General features: G+C 40.3%; 1 protein-coding gene across 1 annotated transcript in view; it reads left to right on the top strand.

Annotated features, from left to right (window-relative positions):
• FBXO41 (F-box protein 41) overlaps positions 1-23311 on the top strand; it is a 159718-nt gene that overhangs the window by 29751 nt on the left and 106656 nt on the right. Inside the window, exons 2-3 of the mRNA XM_029594661.1 lie at positions 18692-18899; positions 20297-20376. Coding sequence (XP_029450521.1) covers positions 18692-18899; positions 20297-20376 — 288 coding nt within the window. The remainder of the gene's footprint in view (positions 1-18691; positions 18900-20296; positions 20377-23311) is intronic.

Here is a 23311-nt window from a genome sequence, read left to right as displayed (position 1 = left end):
CTTCCTGTGCAGGGGGAAGGGGTAAAAGCTATGCACGGCCATGAAAAAAGTTGTGTGCGGCTGTGCGCTTGCACAGCTTAAAGTCTGCACCAAAAGACATGATGTAAAAATGTATACCTGAGAGGAGAGATGGGGAGGATATGATATAGACTTTAAAATACCTAAAGGGTATTAAAGATACTCAAGAAACACATCTCTTCCGATGGAAAGGAAGCTGGAGAACTAGGGGTCATGATATGAAGCTCCAAGTGGGGTAGACTAAGGATCAATATGAGAATTTTTTTTTTCACGGAAAAGGTGGTGGTTGTCTGGAGGAGATGATGGACAAAAACTGTGATGGAATTCAGAAGAACATGGGATAAACACAGAGGATCATCTGGTAGCAACAGGATGCCAACAAAGCATTGAGATAACCTGTAGTAACTTTTCTGCATGGGGGTAATCTGTATAGAGAACAATTAGAACCTTAAACACCTTGTTGAGCAGACTGGTTGGGGCATTTTGGTCTGTATCTGCCATCATTTACTATGTAGGTATGTAATAAAAGCCAGGTAGCAGATAAGATAACGTAGACCAGTCGTCTCAGTTCTTTTATAATGTTTATTAGGGAGATCAAATTTAAACAAAAAGAATGGGTATTTCAAATTGCCCGACTCCGGCCAAATTTCACCTATAACATAGGCTGCATCAGGGGCTTGTTAGGATACGATATGTAGTTAGCATTTGCTCCAATAATAGTGTAAGTCCCTTAACTCGTGGATTCTGATCAGCAATTTTCATATATGTTACAACATCAGTGTTGCATAATTGGCAGAAATATAGCCGATGAACATAAAAAGTTTAATTTTCACTCTCCTTTAAAAGTAGCGCTCACTTATCACAGTCTCAAAAATTAGGGACAACTACTATTTTTATTATAGTGCTATGAGAAAAAACTTGCACTCTTTGCCATTTATCTGTTTAAATTTGATCTCCCTGATCAAGAACTGAGACGACTGGTTTTCTTATCTGCTGCCTGGCTTTTATAGACCGTCTTCCGTGTTGTTTTTTTGGGTATGTAATAAAAGCCACACCTTTTTTGCTATTTTCTCCTCCTGAATAAATTATTTCATGTAATTCTTCAGTTGGTGGGCATTGTTGTGGTGAACTCTCCTTTGTCTTCCCAAACATTTTCAGCAGTTCCTGTGTTGGCCTTCACGTCTTTCATTTTCTGAGGTTTCCAGCTGTCATGAGAGTTCTGACATTCCCAGTAACAATGCTATAGCAGAGGCTTGATGATGCTACAGCTCTGTATATTGTTCCACAGTGCCCATCCCCTCCGGACCTGGGCTAGTAGTATTGTTAGTACTAACCTTCACTTTCCAAGATACACATTTTTTGTTTTGCGTATTAAATAGTTATAATCAGGGGCTGATAGATGCAGGAGTATCTAGCAGTGTCCATTAACTGGACAGTATTGTTAACTGTTACTCCTGGCTGGAGTCCTTCACCTGCCAGACTTTCATTTCCCATTGACAGATAGCGATCTGCCAGATTAGACTGCTGTTAATGGTTCTGCCTTATAATCAGATTTATTTTGCAGGTTTACTCTTCTAGATCCACCATGTTCTGAAGAATTGGGCCCACCTCTCAGAGGATGTGGTTCTTCACCACACATGGACAGTCTTCAACTTATGGGAGACTATGTGTGAAGCTTCAAAAGTTGCTAGGGGTAGGGATACCAGTATTGGGGCGAGGCCATATTTTAGACATCACCCATGAAAGATATTAGTCCTGTATGGTCCTTTAGGTTAGAAAATGATGTATCCCCATGAGACCTCAGCTTCAGACACCTCTTTCACAAATGATAGCGGTTGAGTTGAAACGCATTCTAACTGAAATGAAAGCTTATGTGTAGAGAGAGAGGTAATTCTGAACTAAAATGTATTGTCCAGCTTACATGGCCTGTGACTGCTGTTTTCAAAAGAAAATTGGCTCTAGTCCAGAAGACTCTCCTTTTTTTTTTTTTTTACCACAGAGTATTCTTTCTTAATTTAGACTCTTTTCAGCAGCACACCTGCATATTATGGGTTTTTTTTTTCTGGCGAGCCTTTTTGGGACATTGAGAGTCAGCTGAATAGAGTCCTCAGTATTCTTAAGGATGGGGTTTATTATTTGGCAGCCGTGGCTTTTAGCTTTGAATGGCAAAGCTGAAGCCTATAAGAAAAGGAGGAGCTGGCAGCAAATCTCCTGGATGGAGCAGCTGAGAGGTGTTAATTAGTCCTTTTGCTCCCTTACCTATGCACACTAGACAGAGCACAGGCCTAGGCCAAAGCACTGGGGTTAAATAACAGGGTCTTCAGGTGCAATGCAGCTTGCTTTGGCCTTGGCCCTTTTCCTCCTACATTCATGGCCCTTACCCTGCAGATGTATGCATGTATGTTGAGTAGAGAGAAGCAAGGGAATGGTGTTGAATTCTAACAATGAGTTTCTAGGTTCAAGTTTCCAGTTTAAAATAAATTAAATTAAAAAAATCTGATTTAGTAAAAGTATCTCTCGCACCAGAAAATTATTTATTTGCGTGGAGCTGACGGACAGGTGTTTGAGCCCAACCTTGTTCTCACTCACCAAATGTTCATTTCTCTACAGCGGTGACTCATAATATTAGGTGCAACCTGGCAGAGAAATGGGATAACCTCTAAAATTATATTGGCTATAGGTTTCCTTAAAGAGGCAGGCCTAGCTTAAAAAAATTAGACAATTCAAATTGGTCATTGTAAAACATATAAAATGATTAGGGCCCAATGGCTTGGTGCCAGTGCTGCAGCCTTCGGTTTGATTATTGAACTCAGTTTGTGCTTCTCAATCCAGACAGGCATGCCATGGAGACAATGTTCACAGCTCCCTGGCGCCACAACCATCTAGTGGCCAGATGCAGGGTCCACGCATTTTGAGTTCTGGAGAGAACTGCTGTACGAGGACCCTGGCTGAGGACTATTAGTGTGATGGCACCTAGCCTAGATGAAATGGGAAAGGGGGGGGTTAAAAATAGCAAAAGACTCGGGTAGTGCCAAATGAAAGCTTATAGCACCGTAGCCCTAGTGGAGGCCTGTTCCAATTGAGCTAATGGAGCAGAAGAAAACTGTAAATAATTATAGTTAAATCATTTTTATTAATTTTCAAATAAACCACATATCGCTGGAACACTGATGGACTCTGTACAGTGCTCAGCTCAAACAGCAAACAGTTTAATACAGGTATCCCTCCTCCTCCTGCCTCCTAACCAGGTCATAGGAATAAGAGATCTGACACCGGCAAAGTTCAGAATTTCGAGAAGTTAAAAGTCATTAAGATCCTACTTTGTGCTCATGGGGGCAGTGCTTGTATATATGGGTCTTAAATACGTAGAAAATCTCTTTTTTTGCTTGGAGACATCTATTTTTTCTATATACTTTTCAAAAACACAAAGCTGCTGGACCTGATTCCTCCAGAGTGTTGCTGATGGAGGTTCTGCTGCAAGCCAACATTGTAAAATGCATTTCTTTGCTATTAGAAATATTTTACACACCCATAATTTTTTATAACAATTAGCAAATTCAATATTCTGAGAAACATCAAAAAGAAGCATTTTAGCAGTAAATGGTAATACAACTCTGGTAGATTTAGAAATATACCTCAGTATAAGTCGCCAGTATAAGGCAACCTTTGGGCAACTCCAAAAATAATGTCTCAGAGTCCCTATTGCTGTACAACATTTTTTACATTGCTCTGTATCTGAGAAATGCACAAGAAACATTCTATGTTGTGAAATGTAAAATTGCTTTAAAAATTTGTACTGTAATTCTCTAAATTAATGTTACACGTGCATGATCTTATTCTGTGAAACAATCTCTTATATTCTTCTTGTGTAAGAGTTACTCCCAGTTCTTTTTCCCACACATTCAAAATTGCTGCATATGCTCTGGGCTTCACCTTACTTAGTAACACCCGATACCAGAACGATATTGTTTGTCCATGATTTGGAAACATCAAATAAATCTGAGAGCAGGAACCTATTCTCCTGCTCCCAGTCATTCAACTTTAATGATTGTATATAGTTACTGGTCTGCAAATATGCATAAAAATGTTTTTACTCTAACTGATATTCTTCCATTAACATTTGAAAAGTTTTTATTTGCCCCTCTTCATCAAAAAACTGTGAAATATTTTTCAAGCCCTTAACATTCCATTGTGAAAACACTAGTGAGTTCTTCCCTGGTAAAAAAAAAAAAAAAAAAAAGCTTTATTGCCTCTAAGTGGCAGAAACTGGGATATTGTACTTTTTAACTGCAACATAGAAGAAAAATATCTTCGTGTCTTGACCAATGGATGCACCAAGGGACTATTTTTAATATGTGGGGGCAAGGCCAATAAAGATACATGTAAAATATAACTAGGATGTAAGGGGTAGAGGTAAATTTATTCTGTATCAATTGGTGTATAATAACTAGATTCTTGAATCCAATCCCCTATATGTCTAAGATTGCAAGCTATATTATACAATTTCGCATTGGCCAACCCAAGTCCCCCTTTTTCCCATTTGCCCATCATCTTCGTCAAAGCTAATCTAGGTTTAGATCCTTTCCAAAGATATTTCCTCAAAATATCCTCTAAACGATTGGCGTCTTCCTTTAGTATGTAGTACGGGATAGTTTGAAATAAATATAACCATTTTGGTAAGATTATCATTTGAAAAAACCCCACCCTGTCTGTTAGTGAGAACGGAACATTTGCCCATACCTTCAATTAAGGTTTTAGTAGAAAGGAATAGTCTTGATAAATTAAATGAATATATTTGAGAGGGGTCTCTATGAAGAGTAATCCCTAAATACGTAAAAGAGTGTGCAGCCCATGTCATTGGAAAATTGGACCCCCATAAATGACAGACTTGCTCTTGTATCGGTAGAGCCTCTGATTTGTCCATATTAAGTTTATGGCTGGTCAACCGCCCATAAGTGGAAAATTCTTTTAAAAGAGCTTGCAAAGAACATATGGGATCAGTGATAAGAGCCAAAATATCATCTGTGAATACAGCTAACCTAAAGATATGTGGTGCAGAGGCCCCCCAGTGGCACTCCCTTAATATTCAGATTATCTCTTCTTCGTTTGTAGAAGGGGTTCTAGAGATAGCACATATAATAAAGGTGACAGAGGACACCCCTGCCTAGTTCCCCTGCTGAGATTGAGTTCAGTAGACAAAAAAAAAACATTGACAAATACTGCATCTTTGGAAGCTTTATATAGAGTTTTTTATTGCATATATAAAAAAAAAAAACCCTCAATTCCAAAGACCTGAAGAGTTTTAAACTTAAAGTCTGACTCTAGTTTATCAAATGCTTTTTCTGCATCAAACCTGAGCAGCATTGATGGCAGATCTTTCTGTTTGCTACTTGCAATAGAGGCCAAGATGTGTCTCATATTAATCGCAGTGCAACGGGCTTTTACAAATCCTACTTGATCCATGTTTATCAATTTAGGGAGAACTACTGCTAATCTGTCTGCCATCATTTTTGCCATCCGTTTTACATCGGAATTCAATAGTGAGATTGGTCTGTATGATCCCAGACACATCAAATCCCTGCCTTTTTTGGGCAGTACTATAATGGTAGCTTTATGCGGTGCATAGGGGAATTGTCCTAAATTAACTAAATATATAAACATTTCCCTCACTGGGAGACAAATTTTTGTAGCTAATAGTTTATAAAATTCTGCAGAAAGCCCATTGGGCCCTGGTGCCTGCATTAGTTTGACTTCTTTTATTACCCTTTGAATTTCAGGAATTTGAAATGGCTTATTCAAGCTCTCCTGCTGTATTGAGGAGTGCATAGGAAGTTTCACAGATCCTAGATATTCTTAAATATGCCCTTTCTCCTTAGATGTACCCTGGTACAGTTGCTGATAATATTCACGGAATATTTTTGATATTTCCTTTCCCAAATTAACCACTGCGGTTGAAATTCGTTTCATGGCTGGGATATGTTTAGGCCCTGTCCAGTGTTTTGCTACTTTGCCAATGTTTTACCTCTTTTATTGCCGTGTTGAAAGCATTTGCATTTGTAATATATTTGACCCTTCTCAGCCCTCTGATGAAGAAATGTGTTAAGAGCATTTTGTGTGGTCCGAAAATTTGCTTTATTAGGACCCATTAGAAACCTTTTATAACACTGCTTGTCTTGATATAGCTGGTTTTCTAAAGCCAATATTGCAGTGCTCATTTTCTTCCGACTTGCAGCCACAGAAGAGATATCTCCCTGGATAACAGTTTTAGCTGTCTCCCAAAATAAAATTGGGGAATCCTGTTCTGTGTCATTATGCAGCAAATACTCGTCCCATCTTTTCAAGAGGTATTCTCTAAAATTCAAATCCATGTAAAGGTGTTTGGGAAATTTCCAAACTCTGGTCAAATCCAAAGGTCGATGCCCTGCTAAATCAAGCCAGACTGGTGCATGTCAGAAACTGCTAATGGGCCAATTTGGGTATCAATTCTAGAAAAATGCTCTCGTCTAGTTAGTAAATTATCGAGACGAGATTGTCTGCTTGTGATATATGAGTGAATTCCTTCTCACAAGGATGCAGGGTTCTCCATGTATCACTCACGTTTAAGCACTTGCACAAGTATGCAGTTCCCTTGCATTTGGACAAACAAGACCTTGTAGTCAGTGGTAGTTTGTCCAACTCATCGTCATGAGGGAGATTAAAATCTCCTCCCACTATTAGTGTTGTCTGAGCGTATAGAAGTAGTAAACAAACTATTTTCATAAAAAACGCATGATCATAGACCGTACAAAACACTATAGATTTGCCATACAGACTGCCTTCCAATATTAAATATCTTTCTTCCATATCTGCAGTCTGATTGGTTGTCTGCAAGTGTCCCTTTTCCAATCAGTATTGCCACCCCTGCTTTCCATGTATCCGATTGAGCTAAGAAAACCTGCCCCCACCTGGTTTCTACCTGGTTTCGGATGTTCTGTCATAGTAAGATGCGTCTCCTGTAACATAGCAGTCTAAGCTTTTTGCCTTTGCAAGGCTTGCAGCACCTTGTAACGCTTAGTGATAGACCCCCATGCCCCCCACATTCCATGTGACACACCTCGCTGAAGCTGCTGCCATTTCCACATTGTGTGTTGTTTGTACTACCCACCCGCCCGGCCTAAACCCCAGCTGAACTGAACTTCTAAATTGTTTATCCTTCTCTTCCAACCAGTGATGATCTCTAACTGCCATTTCCTTGTGTATTTCTGAAATTGAAACGCCTCCTCTCCCCCACCCTCCCTTACTTTCCCCCCCCTCCCCTTTCAAACTCTCCCCAAAAAAGCTGAAATGTTTTCAAATCTCTTCGCCCCACCATGGGTAAACGACCTGTGTATCATGTGTAGGGTCCCACTCCCACACATCTCACAAAACACTCCTAGTCAATTCACTCTTTCCCAACTTATTATGTATTTCATTTCCAAAACTGAATCAGGAAAAGAAAAAGTCAAAGCTGCATGTACATGAATATTTACCTGTAAATATTCATACCCATATATTCTTAGATGTATAACCCCATGTTGAGAGATCCATGCACACATTGGTACATACACCCTTCTGTAATCTTATTCATAGGAGCCCTCATATCCAAACCTACAGTTTTTCAGAAAAACAAGTTATAGAATCAGATTGTAACTATGAATGTAAACACAATGCAGGGTGTTTTTCAGCTCCAACTCAGGGCTCAACTTGGTAATGCTCCCACCGATCCTCCTTCATTGGAGAATTTAAAAAACCAAAAAAAAACAAAACCCTGAATGATTCCCTTTTTGTTCATTTTCAAAAATTATCAAAGTCAAATACTGAAAGACATTGAGCAGGTGTCACTATAAACTGCAACTCTCCCAAAGATTCTCAGACAATTTCATTTCTCAACCAGAAAATCTTGGGCAAAACCTTTTGTCTCCTCTGTCGTTTCATATACATATGTTTTGCTCTGGTGTACTATTTTTAATTTTGCAGAAAATTGAAACACAAATTGAATTAAACACTCCACTAGCTTGGTGCAGACATGAAAAAATGGTTTTCATTTAGCTGAGACAATCGCTGAATAATCTGGAATCAAAAGTATTGGGCATCCTTCATATTCCAGTTTCCTCGACCTCCTGAACTGTCGCATCACTTTTTCTTTATGGCGGAAGTTTAAAAATGTAGCGATTACTGTTCAGGGCCTTGACTGGATCGACGCTTTGATGTCCTAGTGATGGGCCCTTTCGATATGCAGTTTGCCAAAGGTCTCAGCCATGTTAAGGGCCATACCGAGCCACAAATCTATTAATTCTATTATTTAGCCAATTCTATTAATTCTATTAATTCTATTATTTATTCTATTAAATTATTATTCTATTAAATTATTATTTATTCTATTACAATTCTATTAATTCTATTATTTAGCCAACTGCTAAATAAATTGAACCTAAAACACTTTATATTTGCAGACGACGTCCAGATTGTGATCCCCCTCAAAGATTCCATAACTAAAACCCTACAACTTTGGGAAAACTGTTTTCAAGAAATTAATGACCTCCTATCCAGCTTAAATTTAATTCTGAACCAATCAAAAAGTGAATTCCTACTAATCTCTCCAGACAATTGCAAAATCACTACAAACCCGCCAGCCAATTTGCAAATCACAAAAGTAAGAGATCTAGGAGTTTCTCTAGACAACCGGCTAAATCTAAAATCATTCATTAATCAAACAACTAAGGACTGCTTCCACAAACTACACGTATTGAAAAGAATAAAACCCCTATTTCATTTCCATGATTATAGAACAGTGCTCCAAGCAATAATCTTTGCTAAAATAGATTACTGCAACACTATCTTACTAGGCCTCCCATCATCCCATACTAAACCGCTCCAAATGATTCAGAACACGGCAGCAAGAATCCTAACAAACAAGAGACGAAGAGATCACATTACGCCAGTCCTTAAAGACCTGCACTGGTTGCCAATCCACTACAGAATAATCCATAAATCTCTCACTACAATCTACAAAAGTATTCATGGACTGGCTCCACTCCATCTACAAATAGAACTCAAAAAACACTCCTCCAACAGACCCATCAGAGAAACATACAGAGAATATCTACAGGTACCACACGCCAATACCACCCAACATATAACATTGAGAGACCGGGCCTTCTCTACAGCAGGCCCACCACTATGGAACTCAATCCCCTTAGAATTACGACAGGAACCATGTCTACCAACCTTCAGAAAAAGACTTAAAACATGGCTGTTCAAGAAAGCCTTTCCGGACCCTTACTGATTCTCCTACACTAAATACAACAAGACTGATCATCTTCCGTTAAACTAATATAGTCATTAACAACCTCCGCAAAGTTCTACCTCTTGTTAAACTTCTATCTTCCTCTTCTTTTACTCCCAGTTAGAATCATCCCTGTTTTATTGTAACTTCTTCTTCTGAGCACTTGTTATAATTTGTTATAATTTATTATAAGTTGTAATGTATACATTCAAGTTATAGTTTTGTATTGCTCACCCCTTGTTTTATGTAAACCGACATGATACAAACTCCGTGAATGCCGGTATAGAAAAATCACAAATAAATAAATAAAGTCCGGTAGCATTCTATAGTCAAATGTTTCAGGGAGGCCGATTATTCTTATATTACCCCAACAAGATCTATTTCTAGATCATCGATTTTAATTTCAGCCTTCAGGATTGCCACTCTAGCTTCTGCTAATTACAATTCCAGGGCCTGCACTCTTTTATCTATTCCCGTGAGGTGATCTTTGACTTCCTGGAAACATTTGGAATTATTGGTAAATAACGTTTGCATTTCAGCAAATTTCTCATAGATTTTTTTCAAATCTGCCATCTAATGCTGCAACGATTTGTGCTGCGATTTCACTTAACCCTTAAGTCTGGGTACTGGGGGAGGAAGGATTACTGGCGGAGTCCGCCATTTTCCAGCCACCGGCTTTCCTTTGTCTCACCAATTCATTCCAAAAATAAGATAAGTTTGTAGCTATCTTTAGTATAGCCTCAAAAGCGGATTCCTTAGCACTTGAAGTCCCTGCTAATGTCCACGGCTGCTTTCTCGGTGAAGTTTAAAGGCCAGATGTGCAGACATTGGGGAGTGGGACCCGAGAGCCATGAAGAATCACATCTTCACTCTGCATCACATCACATAATCCCCTCGTCTGTAAATAATTAAGAGCTCTATTTTCTCTTTTGATTGATATTTCATGGCTAATGAGATACTTGTGGTTCTGTGTAGTAAATATCATTAACACTAATGCAACATTAAAACGGATTTAACATTTCTGAAAGGTAAAACCCATAAAATAGGTCTTTGAACACAGCTGCGTTAAAAATAATGCACTTATGTTCATTCTTAATGTGGCTATGCATGTTGAATATACAACTACCTTGGTAATGACCTCATTAGTTATTACTGCAGTGTTTGTGACAATGCATTAAATTTATCTTGACCAATTGAAGGCTATGGCAATTGGTACCTGGAATACTGCAGAATGGGGAGAGGAATTTCCTTTGAAGTGGGCAGGGAATCATATCAAATATTTGGGTATTTGGCGTCCTAAAGATATATCTACCTTATATACTATAAACATTTCAAAACTACAGGAGAAAACAGAGTCTTCGGTGTCTTCTTGGATGCAATTGCCATTGTCTCTCATGGGACATATTCATTTAATTAAAATGACTATTCTTCCACGTTGGCTATATGTACTAGGTGTTCTCCTAATATCTTTGCGGAATTCCACCTTTACCATATTCCATGGGGTGCTTGGTAAGTTTCTTTGGAAAGGGAAGGAACCCAAATTGGCTTTGAGAGTACTGATGAAATCCATTTCCAAGGAAGGGTTTGGCTTACCTAATTTACAGGTTTATAATCATTCCATTAATTTAAAGCACATAGGGGACTGGCTTACGACTACCACTTTCTATTCTAATGTTGTTATTTTGGAGGCACAACTGATTTCACCTTTGTCTTTATGCTATATACTCCAGTCTAGATATTCTTCCATTTCTCACTGCATAAAATCTAGGATACTCGTATCTCCTCTTCGCAGAACTTGGAAATGGCTCACAATGAGGGCATACCTGTCTCCCAGTTTATCTCCTTTCCTTACTATTTGAGGCAATGGGGATTTCCCTCCAGGAGTGGGGGTGTCACATTTTTAGAAGTGGGAATTAAAAGGTCTGATCTTTGTTGCTCAACTACTATTGCTCATGAGTCTTTGTTGTCTTCTTCAAATTTATGTATTCAATATAACCTGCCTTCCACTGATTTCTTTTTTTATTGCCAAGTCCGACATTGTCTTCAATCTCTCCAATGTACGGATTTACAGAACCAAACTGGCAAGTTCTTTTAGAATGGTTTGACTTTAACCCTAAACATCGCTCTGTTTTTTTTTCTTTTTGTATAAGTCCTTGGAAACTAAATATAAAACTTGGTCTCTAGATGAGGCTTGGTCTAAATGGCAACGTGAACGGCAAAGTATTTTTCCATTCTCTACTTTTATTGCATCTTTTGTGACTATTCCAACAATCACCTGCAGGGCACTGATGTGGGAAACGCGATATAAGTTATTTTATCGGCTTTATTTTTCTCAGCGCCAGGCATACATGGTGAAGATTGCAGACTCTGATGTATGTAAAGTGCAAGACAGAGGTGGCACATTTGGGTCATTCTCATTGGAGATGCAGCTTAGTCCAACCATTTTGGGAAAAGGGTTTTCATTTCGTTACTCGGGTATTAGACATCACAACTCTGCTGCACAAGGCGAGAAGCCAAGTTCTTAATGATTTAGCTTATTAGCATTGATCTTTTCCTATTTTTTGACATGTGCCTTCTCAGAAGGGAGGGAAGGAAAGGGGGTGTGAGGGTTGGGAGTCCATGGGGGCTTGGGGGCTTTGAAACGTTCTGATCATATTTGACTTTACATTAACGTGTGATATGTAACAGATCATTATGCATCATTTGTAACCTTCTGTGTTTGTTCATTTTTCTTGATATGTCAATAAAAAGTTTGAATATAAATGCATCTTGGCCACATTGCTGAGGCAAATTTAGCTACACCTCAGGAAGTGTAGTTAACTGATAGCAGCATGCATGGGAGAAGCAAGTGTCCTAGACCCCCGCCCTCAACAAAGTCAAAATGTTTTTTCCCTTCCCACCAGATCCCTTTGACCCCCAGTTTGAGCCCCTTATGCCCTCCTGGCTCCGAATTACATAGTAACATTACATAGTAAATGACCAAAAAAGTCCATCCTGTCTGCCCAGGTAGGTGTTTAGAGTTGTACTTGCCGCTCTGTGCAGGTTATCCCCATGCCTTCTCTTTAGAGTCTTAACTGCTGCTCTCTGCATGTTATCCGTTTAGGGTCGTAACTGCCGCTTTTTGCAGATTACTTCAGTGCTTCATTCCCATTCCCTTCTTAAGGGATCCTCTGTCTTTACTCAATGCCTTTTTTAATTGTTTCTTCTACCTTCTCCAAGAGGTATCTACCACCCCTTTCCATGAAAAAATATTTCCCAATTATGTTCCTAAGTCTACCTCTTTGTAGCTTCCTTTCCATTAGAAATGTTTAGTTTCTTATGCAGATATTTAAATGACTGCATCATATCTGCTGTCTCTCTTCTAGGGTGTACTGTATATATTTACAGGCTGATACAGTATAGTGCGCTCCGATGGAGTGCACTGTTAGCCTGCTCTTGGACGCGCATTTTCCCTTACCCCTTATTCAGTAAGGGGAGGAAAACGTGCGTCCAACCCGTGGCATCTAATAGCGCCCACAACATGCAAATGCATGTTGATGGCCCTATTAGGTATGCACACGGGATACAGAAAGTAAAATGTGCAGCCAAGCCGCACATTTTACTTTCAGAAATTAGCACCGACCCAAAGGTAGGCACTAATTTCTTCCGGCACCGGGAAAGTGCACAGAAAAGCAGTAAAAACTGCTTTTCTGTGCACCTCCGACTTAATATCATGGCGATATTAAGTCGGAGGTCCTGAAGAGTAAAAAAAAGTTAAAAAAATGTTTGAATTCGGCCCGCGGCTGTCGGGCCGAAAACCGGACGCTCAATTTTGCCGGCGTCCGGTTTCCGAGCCCGTGGCTGTCAGCGGGCTCAAGAACTGACTCCGGCAAAATTGAGCGTCGGCTGTCAAACCCGCTGACAGCTGCCTCTCCTGTCAAAAAGGAGGCGCTAGGGATGCGCTAGTGTCCCTAGTGCCTCCTTTTGCCTGTTTTTACTGCTGGGCCTAATTTAAATACAGAATTGCGCGCACCGGCGAGTGGCTGGTGTGGGCGCCGGGAGAGCGGGCGTTCGCCTGCTCTCCCGCAGACTTTATTGTATCGGCCTGTTAGTTCCTTAAAACTCATCACATATGTCTTTTGTTTCATACCCCACACCATTTTGTTTATCTTTCTATGGATCACTGCTAGCCTAATCTCTATCCTTTCTGAGATACGACCTCAAGAAATGAACACAATATTTTAAGTAAGGCCTCACTGTATAGGGGTATTAGTGCCTCTTTTTTTTTCTGCTGGCTGTGCCTCTCTCAATCAGCCTAGCATCCTTCTGGTCCTAGCTACTGCCTTGTGTCACTCTTTTCGTATATTGAGATCATCAGACATTATCACCTCTCTTCCCTGGTCAATGCACATCAGCTCTTCACCACCTATATATACCACTCCTCTAGATTTCTGTATTCCAAGTTCATGACTGCACTGTTTTGCATGGAAACTTAACTTACTGCTATGTATGCAACCATTTCTCAAGCTTTTTAAAATCCCTTCTCATTCTGCCTGGGCTGTCAGGGGTATCCGTTCTGTTGCAGATTTTAGTGTTAATCCGCAAAAAGACAAACTTTTCCCTCTAACCTCTCCAAACTATCAGTCACAAAGATATTGAACAGAACAAGCTCCAGGACCAATCCCTGAGGCACTCCACTAATCACCTTTCTCTCCTCCAAGTGAATTTCATTTACTGTTGCCCTCTGTCATCTATTACTCAGCCAGCTTCTAATCCAGTCCTCCTCCTGGGGACCTATCTACAGGCTGCTCAGTTTCTTCATGAACTCCTATGTGGGACAGTATCAAAAGCTACATCCAGCACATGCCCTGGATCTTATTCTTCAGAATGGCATCACTCAGCAAACTTCAAACAATTGTTGCATGCAAGTGTTCAAATTTTTCAATTCTACCATTTGAAACCTTGAGGCTGAGTTAATAGGAGATAAGAGACTCCTGCTGATTCGGCCTGGGTGAGGGGTAGGTGGTATAGGGGATTTTAATTTGATTGCAGGGGTAGGGGTTATTTGTATTTAGGAGAGGGTAGGCTCTTTCCCTGCACTAACTGGCCTGTTAACTTCGGGCTTGTTAGCACAGGGGAATAACATAATTTTACATGCAAAGCACATATTTCAAAGAGCCGCACTCACTTTAATATATCCCTTTTAACATGCACTTTGCATGTAATTAGCTCAGTACATTGTACTTTAACATGGGTTAGTACATAGGCCCCTTAATATTTAAAGTTTTGGAAATCTCTTTCTATATAGCTGTTCCCACAATATTCAGGTTAATAGGCTGGTACTGTGCTGGTTGTCACCAGAATCCTAATGCAGCACCACATTGATACCTGTGAAGGCTAAATGTATACTGAAGAATCAGAGAAATATGATTTTTAAAAACAGGTGAATACCCTTCAATTCAAATAAATATAAAATAGAGGCAATTGAAGAGTAATACCAAAAGGGTAAGTGAATGAATAAATTAACAAAAAAATCAATATTTTAATGAATTCATGTTGTATTATAAACATCTGGGGGTCAATATTCAAAGCCATTTAGCTGGATAACTTTCAAGTTATCCAGCTAAATGGCAACGTTTTGAATATTGGGTCATATATCCAGGTAGATTTTAGCCAGATATGTCATTATCTGGCTAAATTCTAGCCAAATAACAGAGACATTCTGGGGCGGGCATAAGTTATCCATCAACCTTAGCTGATTTTCGATTATATCTGGCTAAAAGTTAGCCAGATACAATTTTAGACCTGCCTCAGGGCAGGTCTAAAATAACTTGCCACTTAACCGGATATCTTTGCCACTTAACCGGATATCTTTAAAAGATATCCGGTTAAGTGGCATTCTGTTTTTTTGGGTGGGGGAGGAAAGTAAAGAGCTGAGGCCTGATTCCCCATCCCCCACCCAATATATACGAAAAGGCCCTGCCGGTCTGAGTACCCCCCCCCCCCTCTCAAACCCCTCCAAATGCACAGGAAAAAAAAGGAGCTGGTCAGGCACCCCCCTCACACTCCTCCCTTCATCAGTTCCTTCTATAAAACACCAAAGTGCCTCTCCTTTCTCTTCCCTTCCCCCCCACCCCACCCTCCCAAAACCTTGAAAAGGTAAATCTTCAGCTTGGACCATGGTATGCTGCTACTGCGACCTGGGCCCGTGACTTCTAGACCGGTAACTTGTCCATACCTTACTGAATGTGCACCCCCCCCCTCCCACAATGCATATTGAGGCCAGTTTTTAATTCTTTATTTATTGAATTTCCATTTTTACAAAAACGAAAAACAAATTAGTATTCAATACCCTGACAGGATTGAATTTTCATGGAAACACTAGGCTTATAAAGTGTTACAGTACAAATAAAAAAAACATGATAATCTTTTCACATTCACATTCCTAGTTTCCTTTAAAGACCAAACAAATTATTGGAGCCTGTTGAGCAAACCTTAAGTCATAATAATAACCATATCTGGGTCATATATATATAAAATGTTCTAGCCAATCCAGCTAAAGCAATGAATTTTTTTCTTCTTATTTGCGTATCTTTTGTCACATCAGGGTAGACCCATATTTTTTGACCCAGATAGAGTGAGGTTCTTTTTTTCATAAACAAATTTAATATCTTATCCCTATCTGAAGTTAGGGCAAACTTTACAATCAAGGTTCCCCTCATCTCTATCTGGGTGCTATAAGATGATTCTATCAGCTCCGTGACATTTAATGGGGACTCCTGTAATAGTGGATTCAGATTTTGATTTTGATCTCTCATATTCAAAAAGTATGCGGACTTAATCATAGGAAAATTATCTGAGACTAAAGACAATACCTCACTAAAATAATTCCGTAATTGCTCCACAGGGGAGACCATCTTACATCTAGGAAAGTTGACAAACCTTAAGTTGGAGTAACGTATCGTGTTTTCTAGATTTTCAACCTTTCTTGATAAGATAGTCTCTCCCTTTATTATAGTACTTTGAACATCTTTTATTTGAATGATATCTGTTTCTACCTTTTTAAGAGTCAATCCGTTATTTGTCACTAACGGACTTAAGTTTTGCAATGTGGATTGGACATCTCTAATATTACTACTCATTTTTTCTACATTATGGTGTAATGCCATTATTGCAGTCCATAACATTTCTAAAGAAACTTTTTGATTCTTATCAAACTTAAAACTTGAGGCCGATGGTTTCACTAATATTTCCGAAAGTTCCTGCACTGGCGCAGCTCCAACGGATGGTGCAACTCCACTTCCTCCTATTGCCCCAGCTCTTTGATCCAAATCTTGGAATACCTCCTCTTCCTTTTCCTGTGCTGCGTCTTCTCCCCCATAGCCTTCCTCTATCGGGCTCTCCCCTAAAAACGCCTTCCGTAAAAGAGGTGAGTCCAGACCATGGGTTTCTGCAACACCCATTGGTGGTGGGGGAGTTGTTATAACCCGGGGACTTAGACTTATTTCTCCCGACATAGTGGATATTTGCTCAATATCACCCAATGTAATGGGACACTCCGGGGTCAAGATTGTTGTAGGTGAGTAGAATCCGGTTAAAGTGGTTTGTATAGGGCCCAGTCTAGTAGGGGTAGAGGCATCCTGCCTGACTCTGCCCTTTCTTTTTGTGTGAGGCATAAATGTTAGTTACACAGTCACTGTAAACCCTTTCCTTGTTCTACTCACGCTTCTGTAGTCGACAAAGAGGTTGTTGAGGTCAGAGTGGATTCAATTCTGCAACCATATTCTGTGGCAGCCTCCCAGCCTTCTCCGGCCTAAGCCGGCACAAGCCGAGCGCGCCCCTTCGGAGCGCGCGGCTTAGGGTGCGCCGTCGGCGACGGTGCGCCGTCTGCTATTCAATTTGTAGCAGCGGACGCCCGCTGACGTCACGGCAGCCTCACTCTGGGTCTCGCTGGTCGGGACCTGTTGTTCCGGGGCTACAACCCCCGATATCCGGATGTCAGGTATGGCGGCAGTCTGCGAGCCCCTCTCACCACCAACTCGGGCTCCAGAAATTCCAGCGTCCGCTGTTCAATTTGTAGCAGCGGACGCCCGCTGACGTCACGGCAGCCTCACTCTGGGTCTCGCTGGTCGGGACCTGTTGTTCCGGGGCTACAACCCCCGATATCCGGATGTCAGGTATGGCGGCAGTCTGCGAGCCCCTCTCACCACCAACTCGGGCTCCTTGAGGCCAGTTTTTAAAGCCATTCCCCGAGTAAATGATCTGTCTGAAAATAACCCTCCTTGTCTTGGCTTTCAAGATTTATTTTATTTATTTATTTATTTATTTATTTTATTTGTTTATTTATTTATTTATTTATTTATTTATTTAAGTTTTTTTATATACCAACATTCAAGACGGTAGTCCCATCATGCTGGTTCACAAGAAACAGGGGTGCAATTATAACAAACTTTACAATTTGAACAATAGTGCAGAAAAGCAGTTACATATAACAAGGAAATCAATAACTTGGAGTGAGAAGGAAAATGAAGATCAGATAATTATATATATGTATAAATAACATTGTAAGAGGTGGCTATTAACGCTATTACTAACGGAGCGTGTTGATTGATGAGGAGTTACATAATGTTGGAGTTAGGAAAGGCCTGCGTGTTTTATTTATTTATTTAATCGGTTTTATATACCGATGTTTGGTGTTTACTGGCACCTTCACAACGGTTCACAATTACTTTGTAAAATCAAGATTAAAGGAAAATACAATCAAAATGTTAATAAAAATTAAAAAGTTTGATAAATTAAGACTATAAATGCATATAAATTAATATTAAGAAATAATAAATAATAATAATTAAATAAAATCATTGACAATAGTTAATTAATAAATCCAATAGTGTAAAACAATAATAAACGAAAGTCAAAACACAAAAACAATTGAAATAAAAAATAAAACTACTGGCTAACATCTGTTCCGTATGCTTGTTCAAAAAGCCAAATTTTCAATGCTTTTTTAAATGCTTTCAAATCTTTCTGGAGTCTTAGCTCATCAGGTAAGGTATTCCACAATTTTGGGGCCTGCTTTTATCAGGGTAAAGAAGAGCACCATGAAACTAACTTCCAGCAACAGTGTACAGTGCTAACACACTTCTAGTAGCCATCAGATTATTCCTTGTGCCACATTGTTTGTTGCAAAGTGCATCATATGTCAAAAACAAACAAAAGAAAGAAACCGATTGACTTGCTCATAATATCCAAACCATTTGCTGCCAGTATTGCTTTATTAAAAAGGAGAGAGTAATGTGCAAGGCTTGCTTGCTTGTTCTTAAATATGAATAAGCTGTGTTATGTGGATGTTGCTGTTCCCTGATTTTTGCTTGTGTTGGGTACCCGCAGGGAGGTCGTTCAGATAGATCATTTTCTAAAGGAGACCGCGAGCCGAGAAGCCGGTGCCAAGGTACGGCTGCAGCAGTTTATTGAAGAGCTCCTGGACCGGGCAGATCGGGCAGAGAAGCAACTCCAGATCATCAGCAGCTGTGGCAGCACCCCCAATGGTAGCCTGGGACAGTGCAGCATCCCCGGCTTCAAGGCCTCCCACAGACAGGTACCTCAGCTTTTATGCACTCCATGGAGACAGGAGGCTTCTTTCAACTGCCCAAAACAGTTGAGATGCTTTTAGGCTTAGCCAGCTAGTGGCAAAGAGCCTTTCTGTTGCATTTATAGAGTCGTCCCACTTAGGCTATTATACAGGGTGGTGTCTCATTAGGCTAAATGTTTCCTGAGCTCTTTGCCGGTTTTATTTTGTTCTGTTCCCATGGAGCAAAAACCCTGAAGAATGAAGATGTTTCTTCTGTCTCTAGGGGTGGGCTTGCACATCTTGCTCAGTAAAACTGAGCAGATTTCCCAGCCTGGTTGGGGAAACTTCTGACCCTTTCCACTTTCAACCAGCCAGATCACAAACCATGCCAACCTTACCATCCATCCAGTCACCTCCCTCTCTAGCAGTCTGACTGAGCGTGGATGACAGCGGCTTTCCTCAGTCCCTGTTCTCTCCTCCTCTCTTCCAAGGACTGGTATATCTGTAGGATAGTGATTCCACCCAAGGATGTAGAAACCCCATTCACCTATTGCTCTGTCCTAGGATCAATGCTAGGGAGCACATGGTTAGAATAATTTTGAAAAGTAAAACTAGTGCATGACTAACAGAGTGATAAAACATAGTTTACCGGTTAAAATCTATTTATTTATTATATTTTTATTTCTTGGATTTATATTCCACTTTTCAGCACTTCAAAACAGATTGCATTCAGGTACTGTACGTATTTCCCTGTCCCCAGAGAGCTTACATGGTGCAGTAAATCGAGAAAAATAAAATTAGAAGGCTAATTTTGTGTTCTTTCCTGACATATTATCAGAAAGTTATCTGATGTTATCAGACAGTGTTAACTTACTTTCTGATAAAGTTAGCTCAAGAAAAAATATTTCATAGCTTTGCATGCTGTTTTCAGAAAGAAACGTAGGGAGGATGAGCGGGAAGTGAATGCAATACGCAGAGAACCCAAAGGTCCCATTTTTTTTGCTAATTGACTTCTGTCCCTTGAGAGGCATCTCAATGGATTAACCCTCTGCAGTTCTCCAAGCCTTCAGCTGGCCTATGGGATGTCACTCTCTGGGTCGGCATTCTTTCCCAGCTCCTCTGCATGTCATGCTAATAACCATCAGGGCCATCAAACCAGCCCTGCAGGGAGGTTGTGCAAGAATAAGCAATTGGCACTGGCTCTCTTGCTAATGCAGTTGGAGAAAGCGGCTTCTCTGTGCAGCACACTGAAAGTATGCCTCGCTTCTTTTTCCCATTTCTGGGAACGTGCAAGTTATTGATAGACGGTATGGATGAGAACTCCTCACTCTCTGGAGAAGCTGTATGGAAATGGAAAGCACACAGTTGCTTTTCTCTTGGTGGGACAAAGTTGGTCAGGTTTTTCCCTTCTCTTCTTGCCTTAGAGGGAGAGACATTCTGGGCCTGGTTCGGCTGTGCACAGCTCATACGCAGTCTCCAATCAGAGGTCCTCCTCCAGCACAGGGTAAGCTCTCTTCATGTAGGGTTTCATTTTCCATAGATGTTGCGGCATGTTCTCTGCACTGTTTTTTGTCAAAGTCATTCCATACACTGAGCATCAGCTTCTAAAGAAAACGTTTCCGTATCATCACAACCGGTTTACTTCCATAATTGCTAGGAGTTTATTTATTTTTTCTCATAGTGCCACTGAAAAGCTCTCATTCTCAGTGTTCACATGGTACATATATAAAGGTAAAGTTCAAGTAGCTCTTGAAATATGGGCATGTAAGTATATGTGAGCATTTAAAAAATGATACTTCCATGGTCAGCAGCTAGTACAGCATTCCACAGTTGAGCAGTGTGATAATTATATTATTTAAATAGTGATCCATGCTAAAAAGAATTATAGAAATTGCAGAAAATATTTCCAAAGAGAGGTTTACTTATAGACTTCCACTTCGTTTTGTTTTTTACGTAGAACTTGTAGGTGATATTTTCTTGGATTAACTTGATATATTTGTGACCGGCTTTCGAGAGCTCTGCTCCCTTCATCAGATCAAGGCAAAATGAACTACGGATGGTATTGTACTGAGTATCCATGCGCATTGGGGCCGATGCAATATAGTGCGCACAGCTTGATACGCGGATGGACACGCGTTTTGGGCGTGCTAGAATAATTCCCGATGCAGTAATGGGATTAGTGCATCCAAAACGCATATCCAAACAAGTGCATAGCTAATGGCGCTCATCACGTGGAAATGCCATGTAGATGAGGCTATTAGCTATTACCCTCAAGGCAAAAAATCGCCGTGCGCCTGACACGCACTTTTTAAAACAGAAAATTTTACACTTGCCCCGGAGCAGGCGTAAAGTCTAGCTGTGCATTAAGGGCTCAACTCAAGAGCAAAAAAATACTGCTTTTCTGTGGTTCCTCCTACTTAGCACCATCACGATACTAAGGAGGAGGAACCACTGAAAGCAGCACCATGCAAAACTAAAAAGGCTTGCTCGAAAAGAAACATTTCTGGGTGCAGAATATACGCTCCCAGTATACATGTTCCAGGCTATGTATATTGTGCATGTATATTGTGCAAGTCAATTGGCTGCCGCAGGGTAAAACAGTCGCTCGTATTTTGGGTTTCCTAACCCGCACACAGCCATGACTCCCGGGCACCCGATGCCAAGGACATACTAGGGAAGCATAATTTCCTCTAACACGTCCTATTTAATGTGGCAGTTCCTTAGCATGTTGCATCATGCGCCCAGGAGAGGTGGACGGGTGCACGTTAGAAAAACGGGCCCTCAATACGAGCACCCATTTTTAGTGCATTTATATTGCATCGGCCTCATTGTAGGTTGGATTTTCAAAGCTATAAAGAGCTCTAAAGCAAATAGAAGAGGGGGAGGAAGGAGGGAATGAAATGTGTTTTGAGAGAGATGAGAAAATTGAGGGAGATAGAAATGGGAGAATTCACAGCCTCAGGACAGCTGTGTCTGGTAATGGGTGAAGACAATGTCCACAAGTTCAAAAGGAGAACAGACATCTGCCAGCATGGTTAAATGGTGCCGCGAAAGAGGCTATTAATACTAAAAAGGCATCCTTTAAAAAAACATGAAAAGCAGGATTTTAGAAGGTAAATAGAGAAGGCACTGCAAATTAGATGTAAAACATTAATAAGGCAGGCCAGGAGAAGATTCGAGGAGAAACTTGCCAAAGAGGCAAAAACTCATTTTAAAAAATATATATTTTTTTCAATACATTGAAATGAGAAACCTGGGAGGGTGTCAGTTGGGCCATTGGATTATCAGGGGATAAAATGGCACTCGGGGAGGATTGCAGAAAAACTAAATGTATTCTTTGCTTCGGTCTTGAGGTCTGAGAAAGGTAAATAGTGGTGTTCCCAGGTATTTTTACTGAAACGTGCATTATTTATCATAAATATTCATTGATGTTCTGGAAAAGGGAACAGTGAGCGAGGTGATCAAATTTACAGATGACACAAAATTAGTCAAAGTAGTTAAAAAGCAAGTAGACTGTGATGAGTTGCAGAGAACCTTGTGAGACATGGGAATGAGTCATTTAAATGCTAAATGAAATTTAATGTAGACAAATGCAAAGTGATACACATAGGGAAAATGATCCTGTTAATATGTACACCCGGGAAACTGTGCCATCGTGGAAAATACATTGAAATTCTAAGCTCGATGTGCAGCAGCAATCAAAAAAGCAAATAGCTTATTAGGAATTATTCAGAAAGAAACAGAATAAAATTGAGAGTATCATATTGCCTCTGTATAGATCCATGGTTTGATCACAGTTTGAGGTAATGTGTGTGGTTCTCATCTCACCATGTCAAAAAAAATATAGAGCAGAACAAGAAAAGGTACCTAGAAGTGCAATAAAAACAATAAAGGAGATGAAAATACACCCTTGTGAGGAAAGGCTAAAGAAGTTAGGGCTTTTCAGCTTGGAGAAAGGATGATTGAGAGACAATATAACAGGAAATCATAAGTGGTATGGAACAATTTTTTTTTCACTTTACTATCTTTTTCCCCGAGAAAGAGGAACCCCAGGTGGTTTACAACATAAAAATAAAAGTACAATATATCAAAACAGAACAGCAATTCAATCCCTAAATAGACTTCCCCCCATCCCTCGCTCTCACTGAGGAATGAGCAAAGCTGCATCATATATCTAAACCCGAAGCAGCAAAATCAAAATAGCCAAATAAACATAATCTGCCTCTCGAATAAACACAAGATAATGGCCTCAAAATGAAATCCGCATTCACCTCTGGTGCTTACTTGGCACTCCCAAAGGGGCTTGTCAAGTCCCTTTGGTGCACTGGACGGTGTCCGCCATGGTCAGCCGTCCTTTCCTGGCGTCGTCCCAGTGCCATCAACTGGGGGGAGGGGGAAGCATATTCAAAGTCTGCCGACTGCTGGTGACAATTCCAGGG

The sequence above is a fragment of the Rhinatrema bivittatum genome, chromosome 1 (genome assembly GCF_901001135.1).
Source record: "Rhinatrema bivittatum chromosome 1, aRhiBiv1.1, whole genome shotgun sequence".
Lineage (NCBI taxonomy): Eukaryota > Metazoa > Chordata > Amphibia > Gymnophiona > Rhinatrematidae > Rhinatrema > Rhinatrema bivittatum.
Note: the sequence above shows the minus strand (reverse complement) of the source record. Positions and strands in the feature narration are given on the sequence as shown.